Here is a 9,792-nt window from a genome sequence, read left to right as displayed (position 1 = left end):
ATGTACTTGTGAATGTAATAGAATGCCAAATGATATCCGCACTTGTTACATTAGGTTTTCATAAATTAATTGTAAACTTATCGAGATAGGTTAAATGAATTTCATATGAGCTTACTAAGCATTTGTAATGCTTATCTAGTTTGCTTTTCTATATTTGAATAAGTTATTTTACGGAACGCGTCAGCTGGACCAACTTGGAGCTCAGACTATCTAGTCTCTGATTCAGTAATATTTATTTATTCTAGATTCGGTTATGTGGCATATATATAGGGTTGTATTTGTTTTTAAGGTATTTTGAATGTTCATGATCTTGGTTTAATGATGTTGGATTATTTGGTATTATTATGAGAAATGAAGTGGCAAGTGAATAGCCTACTTGAAATCTGATTTACTCAAGCTAATGGATATGCACATGTAAATAGGTGTTACAGTTTTATATATATATATACATATATATATAGGCAAATTGTGTTTTGAAATGGTACATGTTTGTTCAAATGGTATTTTTATTTTGCTGGTAGGCTTGTGAATATGAATGTCTATGTATATATGTAATGTTTTGGTCTTGTTCTATAGGTTACATTTTAATGAATTAAAGAATGGATAGATAAGACATGTGTGAGCAATGGATGTTGTATGTTTGAGCTTGTATGCAATACTTAAGATGAAGTAGATTTTGAATTGGTAAGATATGTCTATTTAGTCTTTTAGGTAAGGTTAATGGAAGTACTTGAAAATGCTTTGTTGTTAAATGAAATAATTGTTAGATGGAAATGTTTAGGTGATAGAATTTATGGATGAAAGGTATTGAATGTTAGCTTGCAAAAGTTTTAATTGAGGTGTCAATTGTGGCATTTGGTTAGGCACATAAGATGTATGAAATAAGTGTTGTTTTGAGTATGTTTTGATGATTATTTGGACATGTTTGAATGTTGGTGTGATGTAGCTTGTGACCTAAGTGAATTAGGTTTGAGTGATTTGGTTAAAAAGGTCTTTTAGGTGCACACGAGCTAAGACACAGCTTGACACGCGATCGTGTGCCATACACAGGTATATGGCACGATAGTGTGCTCTGTGTGATTTAGGTTTCAATTGGCACATACGGCCACAGTCTGTTATACGATCTGGAGACATGGCTGTGTGATTCCACCTACACAATTTCTGCCATTGCACACGGTTGAACAACATAGCCTTGTTCCATAGCTTCGCACGGCCTCAGTCTGTCACGTTTGTGTGACGCCTGTTTTGTATTTTTACCTTCTTCTTTTGAAATGTTTCAAATGAGTCCTTTCTTTGTTTTAACCTATTTTAGAGCTGTTTGTTTCAACCTCAATAACATATGAATATCATGTTTTTTTTATTATAAGTTTGATAATCAATGATCATTTTGAGAAATTTTACATTGATATAGCATGATTCTGTTCTGTTATATATGGTAGTGTAACACCCCCTACCCGTATTCCAAGCCTAGAATAGGGTACGAGGCATTACCAAACTTAATATGATCAATCATGTAAAAAAATCAGCCATAAAATTTTTCTAAATTAAAACTTTCATACATATGTTTAACGTCCCTTATATGAGCCTCTACGGGCCCAAAACATACATTGTGGTGGTTCGGGACCAAACTGTAAACATATGAAACTTTTGCAACACTTAAAAAATTTTCACACTTTGGAGAGTCACACGCTCGTGTTTTCAACCCGTGTAACTCTTTGTTTATAACTTCATCACCCTTGTCAGTCGTACACTTCATATAAATAACAAGAAACGTGTATGGGCATAATTCTCATTCAATTTCTCATATATATACACAATTTCACGTTATGTAATCATACAACATATATCAGCCATATCTCTGTAATCTAAATATATTTTCAAAACAATTTATCTTGATTTGAGACTATTTCATATTTAAGCTTAAATAACCAAAGTATTTGAAATATCATATTTATGCAAATAGTACACATGAGGTATATAATTCTATAATTATGAATAAACACATTTATCAAACATTTTTCATATTCATATATCAATGTCTCATGTCTCCATATATCAATAACCGTCATTTTCATGAATTCCTAGTTTAATTTTATAATTATTTGTCTCGTGTTCAATTTATTCCATATCAAAATTTTATTCATTAAAACATTTGAATTATCAATACATATGGACAGTACATTCAAGATGAACAATTATATAATCACAAATGAATTCATTTATCAACCAAGTTCTATACTCGTATCTTATCAACTCGTACTTGCTTGTATCACATAATTCCATGTAACACTTACCAAACTTTGTCAAATTAGTGAACGTCTTACGAAATTGAGTACTTCGTTTTCTCAATGCCATAGTTCAACTATGGTCTTACACATCTTCACATAATGATGCCATAGCCCAGCTATGGTCTTACACATATTCATATATCGATGCCATAGCCCAGCTATGGTCTTACACGAATCACATATCTCACTGATGCCATATCCCAGATATGGTCTTATACAGTAGCATATATCATACCGATGCCATATCCCAGATATGGTCTTATACGAAAATCACTTGTCACTTGTCACTTGTAGCCGAAGCTACCACTATTCACTGATCAGGTAGCCGGAGCTACCACTTTTCACTGATCAGGTAGCCGGAGTTACCACTTTTCACTGATCAGGTAGCCGGAACTACCAATTTTCACTGATCAGGTAGCAGAAGCTACCACTTTTCACTGATCAGGTAGCTAAAGCTACCACTTTTCACTTGTCATTTGTCATTGATCAGATAAGTGTAGCCGAAGCTATCACTTATCACTTTCACTTTTCTTTGATCAGATAAGTGTAGCCGAAGCTATCACTTATCACTTGTTACCATGGTCCAACCATGGTCTTTTCCTTCAATTTATCTTGTCACTAAACTGAAACGCTCAATTTGATCATTTATTCAATTTTCATGCTTTTACATTATTCACGATTTTATCATCAATACATATGAAATAACACATCATGAAATTCATAAAATTAACAAATAATTACTAAAATTTAGCCATATAAACTCACAAGTTCAATTTTTGTATTATAACTATAATCATAATTTCATAATAAATATACCAAATAAAACATTATATCATTTCTAATCCAACACTTATCGATTATAATCGGGCATGTGATCAATTTATACACGAGTCATTCATATATTTTTGTATATTTTCCTCCTCCTCCTCTCTATCCACATCCTTAGTATAAACAACACACTTGTAGGTAACATTATCCATAATTTTCACTATCTACTTATGTGAATATTCAAGCTGTCCATCTGTGCCACAGTCACTAAATTATTTTTATCTTGAGCTACAGAACTCCAAATTAAGATCCATAAATTTTCCCAGAAACTAGACCCATATGTCTTCTAACCATAAAAATTTCACAATTTTTGGTTGGGCCAATTAATACAGTTTATTCATTGAAGTCTCCCCTGTTCTGCTGTCTGATAGTTCTGACCCTTCTTCACTAAAATTAATTATCTTCTCGTACAAGATTCGAATGATGTCCTCGTTTGTTTTTCTTGAAAATAGACTCATTAAAAATTCTAAAAATATAAATTTAAGCCTCTAATTATTTTTATCCAATTTTTTATGATTTTCCAAATTCAAAACAGGGGAACCCGAAATCATTCTCACCTTGTCTTACAAAAGTTATTGTATCTCATGATTTACAATTCCATTGCTTACATAATTTCTTTTATAAGAAACTAGACTCAATAAGCTTTAATTTCATATTTTATTCATCCTCTAATTCGATTTCTACAATTTTTGGTGATTTTTCAAAATTAAACTACTGCTGCTGCCCAAAACAGTTTTAGTGCAAAATGTTGATTTCCATTTTACCCCAAATTTCACAATTCATACAATTCAGTCCTTGCTCAATTAACCCCTCAATTAAGATAATTTTCTCAATTAACTTGCTCAATTAACCCCTCAATTAAGATAATTTTCTCAATCAATACTTTTTCTAGACATTATAAGTTATTTCATAACTATTGAAATTCAGAATTTCCACATAAAACTCTAACTTCAAATCTTTTACAATTAGGTCCCAAACATTCACTTTCTATTCAATTCTTTCAATAAAATCAGAATATGAACAATTTAAAGCTCTAATTCCATGCCAAATCATCATATACTTCCAGCACTCATCCATAACAACTTCAAAAATTAGACATGGAATCAAAAACTAATGAAATAGTAAGTTGGACCCAATTGTAAAAGTCCAAAAACATAAAAATGTCAAGGAGAAAGCAAGAATTAAACTTACATGAAGCTAGAGTATGAAAACCAGCTTGAACCCTCCTCCATGGCTGTTTTTCAGCTGATGAATATGAAGAGAAATGAAGAGAACTCTAGATAATCCAATTTAGTCCCATTTTTATTTAGCCAATTTTGTCAATTTTCCAATTTTGCCCTTATTTCACCCATTTCCTCATTTTTCTGAGCTATTGCCGCCCAAAATATCTCCTTTGGGCTTATTTTCACTTTAGGTCCTTCCTCATTTGACAATTAAGCTATTTAATCCTTTTAGTAATTTTTACACCCTTTTCAATTTAGTCCTTTTTATTTAATTAACCACCCAAACGTCAAAATTTTCTGACTAAATTTTATTACTACCTCACCAACACTCCATAAATATTTCTAAAAATATTTATGGCTCGATTAATGAAGTTGAGGTCTCGATACCTCATTCTCGACTCAATTTACCTAATTAATTCTTTTAAATCACCAAATTCACTAATTCAAAAATGCTTTTATATTCACATTTGACTCATAGGTATTAATTTATTAAATTTTCAACTCACCCGTCGAATTTAGTGATCTCAAGTCTCTATTCCCGATACCACTGAAAATTAGGCTGTTACAGGTAGCATCTCATAACCCTAATTCGACTACGAAAATGGATGAGAGGTGTTACATTTAGTGGTATCAAAATTACGATTTAGTCGATTTTAAGAATGAACATAATGTTTGTTGAATCTAGGAATACATGCCACATTAATTTGGGATAGTATGATGCAATATGATTCGATCTGAAAATGCTTAAAGCCTAATTCATTTGGCATTCTTAAACCTCAGTGTTGAAAGCCTAGAAATAGCTTAATCAATAAGACAAATACAAAATCCTAATATGATTAAATCCGAAATCTTCAAATAAGTAAAAAGAATTTATAGGCAATAAGAGTGATATGTATGTTTTGCCTGAATGAAGAACAAACAGGGAATTGGACTGCAACATTTGGAAACTTTGCTAGTTCTAATAAGCATGTGGAAGCTTCAAAAAGTAATAACATCCCAAAATTAATGTGCTCGGCTTTGCTTAACAAAATATGAAAGTAGGATTCTCCACACATTTAGACAACGGTGTCAGATACGAGTGTCAAACATGAATACTGTAAGAAAAATGAAGAGTCTGAATAACATAGTCAACGACAATTTTATAGTGAAGTGAAAGAAAGAAAGAAAGAAAGAACAAAAGATAACATTAAGCCTGGGAGGCAATCTCAAGTCAACTAATATAAATATTAATAATTGGGGATCTTACATGATTAGATACATTATTTTGCCAAAAAAAATGTATTGTGGAACCGAAATTCTCAATGTGAATATCTAACCAGAATATATGCACATCCAGCAGTTGGCAATTATCTCTCTGTACATGAGAATTCTCTCCTAGCAGATTAGATCAAATACTCATAATACATTACGAACAACGCATCTGGCAGATCCTTAGGCAGCTTGTTTATATACAAATGGAAGCGCAGAATATCCTCCTTTAACACAGTCTTGGTTTCAACCACATCAGTACTTCGTGTAAGAACCCACAAGTCCCCAGAAGTTACTCGTTTCAGACTTCCACGACAAAATGGGCAAGATTCAGATCTTAAGCTCCTGGAAGGTAATGAAAAATGAAGACACAAATACGGGATTACTTGGTTATTGTATGTTAACCAAGGACCAAGTCCAAAAGCAGGGAAAAACAATAATGCACGACATACCAGTCACGGTAGCAATTGATACACATTGCATGGCAGCAATTTGGCAAAACAACTTTGTTGCATGGCTCTAGACAGATTCCACATTCATCTTCCCTCTCCAACTCCATATCTGATACTTTCCTTTTATCGTCTAATTTCTTCTTGACAACCATTTCAAAGCAGTGATCTTCCTCTCCAGTCGCATCAAGCTCTGAGAGATCACCATGAAGACGTTGAAGAGATGGTAATATAACAGCTGCAATTTTACATCAGTAAGTCTATGAATTCAGATAACATGAATGCATTCCCATGCTATTCCAGATTGAAACCACAAGGATGACAATTCAATCTTTTATTCAGTTTAGGCTTCCAAGACGTTCAACTGTGATCCATATTAGATTAATGCATATAGACCAAAGAGACTTGCTACGATATCGTGCATGATGAATGTAACACGTTAGAGGCAGACAATTAGATTTTCCAGTTTATTTGGACTGAGAGAAGTGGCAAATACAATGAATTATCCTTGTTCGGATATTACTTAGATTCTTTGGTTTTTCATACTTTTGCAACGAGTATCACTTATTTTCTACACTGAAATAACCATACATAGTAAATTAAGAACAAAACAACATGAGAGAGATGACTTTTCACTTCACATACAGTAGAATTCTCTTATGGTGGCCTTCCTTCTACATGAAGAGATACTTGGCCTGCCATCTGAGCGTACCTAAAAACATAAATCAACAAAGCAAACAAGATGATTCATTTAACTGAAACTTAAACGATGACGACAAGGCAAAACTGAGAAACAATAATTCATTAAATTCACACAAGGAAACAACATGGATAAGTTAACTGACCTGATATACAACAATGTGAAATAGGTTTAGGTAACTTGAAAATAGACATGAACACGAGCAATCCAGCCATTGAAGAAAAAACAATAAAATGGGTGCCAAATGATTGTAAACCAGTTTCATTTGAAGACATCCAGCTCCCTTAGCTCTTGACATAGAGGCAGCTCTAACAACAATGTAAGAAAGAATATAATCATAAATTAAACATTTCCATTGAAATTTTATTGTGCAAATTCAGAAAGTATATGCGACAAACATTATAAAGTATTACTACACAAATGCTAAGGAGAAATTTTAAAAAAAAAATTACAAAAGGTACTGATTTTCTAAAGATGACTGCTTGATGCCTGAAACTCTGCCAACACTTTAACCCCTAATGAAATATTTTGCTTAAATATCTCAAACACTGTTAATCTTTTCTGATGATTGAAAATAGCAAACCCTTAAAATGAAACACAAAAGGAAGCCTTTTTCACCACTTGATTGAAATAAAACTTTTATCTTGTCCAAATTGTTCAATGGTAACAGATAGAAAAAAAACCATTAAACATGATGAAAACTAAAAATTTCAAAGAATCCCATCAAATTCCAAGTACAATTGAAGTTCAAGCAAGTCCAAATTAAAAGAAAAAAGAAAAGAAAAGGGGAGTGAACTCACAGAATATTGGCATGTTGAATGTCAGTTTCAAGAACTTTAAGGTAATCTTGGCGAGAAGAACTTGCAGAAAGCTCAAAATAGTCCATTATTTCCCTTCACTTCAAAGCTTAAACCAAATTCAAAACACTCGCAAAAAAAAAAGAGGTGGGGGGGGGAGAAAAAACAGTATTTAAAAGTCTGGGTTGTTTTTTTTTTTCCCCCAAAAATGAAGTATATGAAGTTGAAAAAGTTTGTTGAACAAGAGAAAGGCAGGCCTATGGAGTGAAGAAGACGCTGGTAGGAAAGATAACAAGGTCTTCTGGAAACCTAATATCCGTCAAACGCATTTTTTTAGGGAAAAAAAAAAGAAAAATAAGAATTGGTCAGTGGATTTTCTGAATAGTTTTGAATTCAAACAAAAACCAAAATTATAATAATTTTTGTTTTTTGAAAATAAAAAACGCTTGGGGTTTGGCCGTTGACTGTAGAATGGAGCAGTTAAGGAAGTGGATAAAATGGGGATGGTGGTGGGGTTAGGTGCTTTCTTGACCGGTTTTCAGGTCAAACTGATTATAATTGCGTTTTAGACTGTTTGGGCCAATTGGGTTGCTGTTTACTATATTGTAAACTAGATAATCAATTTCTTCTTTTTCTCTAAATAAAATAGATCATAATTGTTGTTTTCAAAACAATCTTTTATTATATTTTTATTATTTATCTATATTATATATTAAAACTTTGAGCAATGTAAAATTACTAAAAAGTTATTCTTTTACAAACAAACAAATATTATTTTAAAAATATTTATTTTATATTTTAATAAATAAAATTTGAACCCATCACCATATAGATTTTATCATTTAAACTAAAGTGAGGTTTAGTTTTCATATCAATTTCTTATAAATTTGTTTAAATTAAAGTCACATTTATTAATATGTATGTCGAAAAATTACTTGTTAGAATATGTTTTTAAGGGTAGTTTTGAGTATCAAGTTTAGGGATTAGTTACATGATCAAAATAGTAAGTTTAGTTTTATTAATTTTGTTTGTGCCATGCATGTAGGAGAAAAATACTGTAAAAGTAGAGTCAACAATAACTGGACACTTATGAGAGTTAAGTTCAAGGTTTAGTAGTTTGATTTGGGAATTAATTTTAACAGCTAGCTCAACAAACTTATTAAATATAGTAGAAGTCAACAACTATAGCAATTGACTTTTACTCAATAAATACCTCATCCTGTTCAATTTTATGAGTTTACCTCTCTTGATTTAAATAAAAAATCAAGTCTGAAAAATTAATTAAACAAATACTTAAATGTTTCTTTAAATTAATTATTAATTAAAATAATTAAATAATTCTAATTAAATAATTTATACAATCAATTCTAATTCTACTAAAATCACGATAACTTTATCGTATTCAATTTATGTAAAAACTCATTTAATTATTGAATAAGATTACATTACAGTGACTGCATTATTTAATTTTCACTTTGGACCCAGTTATTTAATTTTTTACCCAATTAAGTAATAATCTAAATAAATTAAAGAGTAAACTATAAAAACAGTCATTTTTGTTTGTCTTAGTTTACATATTAGTCACTTATGTTTGAAATATTACGTTTTAGTCACTTACGTTATTGTTTTGTTACGAAGTGGTCACTCTATCGTTAAGCTCTGTTACCTCCCTAACAGTGATCCTACGTGACAGTTCAAATGGGTTTTAATGCCAACTTGGATGTCCTACGTGGTAGTCTAAATTAAATTTATTTAATTAAAAACTTATTTTCATCCTAGCAACAAGACATCCAAATTGGCATTTAAAACCCATTTAGACTGCCATGTAGGACTGCTATTAGGGAGGTAACGAAGTTTAACAGTAGAGTGACCACTTCGTAACAAAACAATAACATAAGTGACTAAAACATAACATTTCAAACATAAGTGACTAATATGTAATTTAAGGCAAACAAAAGTGACCATTTTTTGTAGTTTACCCTAAAATAAATTATTCCTAAGTCATCTCTTGTAACACCCCTTACCCGACCCAATTTTCGGATCTTAGCTACAAGATGCTACATTCGTTTTCGGAGTAACTACAAACAATTATACATCATTCAATTATTCAAACATGTAAATCAACATTAATCACACTTATAATATGTTATACAATCATTTCCAAGTCTTATACAAGCTTACGAAAGTTCTTTTGCTAAGAATATGAATTATGACCAAAATGTAAAGTTTTAAAAATCTCAGACTGACATCACGGCTTCT

The 9,792-nt window shown here is 31.5% G+C and overlaps 1 protein-coding gene across 1 annotated transcript; it reads right to left on the bottom strand.

Moving 5' to 3' along the window:
- Positions 1–5,458: 5,458 nt before the first annotated feature.
- LOC108482131 (E3 ubiquitin-protein ligase AIRP2-like) lies at positions 5,459–8,064 on the bottom strand. The gene is made up of 5 exons (XM_017785238.2): positions 7,537–8,064; positions 6,882–7,044; positions 6,682–6,748; positions 6,040–6,274; positions 5,459–5,932 (listed from the first exon to the last, which is right to left on the bottom strand). Exons 1-5 carry the CDS (start codon positions 7,620–7,622, stop codon positions 5,722–5,724), a joined length of 762 nt encoding a protein of 253 aa, XP_017640727.1. The 5' UTR covers positions 7,623–8,064; the 3' UTR covers positions 5,459–5,721.
- Positions 8,065–9,792: the final 1,728 nt, after the last annotated feature.

Source organism: Gossypium arboreum, chromosome 1 (assembly GCF_025698485.1).
Source record: "Gossypium arboreum isolate Shixiya-1 chromosome 1, ASM2569848v2, whole genome shotgun sequence".
Classification (NCBI taxonomy): domain Eukaryota; kingdom Viridiplantae; phylum Streptophyta; class Magnoliopsida; order Malvales; family Malvaceae; genus Gossypium; species Gossypium arboreum.
This window is presented reverse-complemented; position numbering and strand designations above follow the sequence as displayed.

Excerpts from the sequence above, each read along its gene's own strand:
- LOC108482131 (XM_017785238.2), bottom strand. The coding sequence starts at position 7,622 with ATGGACTATTTTGAGCTTTCTGCAAGTTCTTCTCGCCAAGATTACCTT. Across the intron at positions 7,045-7,536 it reads ATTCAACATGCCAATATTCT|AGCTGCCTCTATGTCAAGAG; the intron begins GTGAGTTCACTC and ends CATTGTTGTTAG. Across the intron at positions 5,933-6,039 it reads ATCAATTGCTACCGTGACTG|GAGCTTAAGATCTGAATCTT; the intron begins GTATGTCGTGCA and ends ATTACCTTCCAG.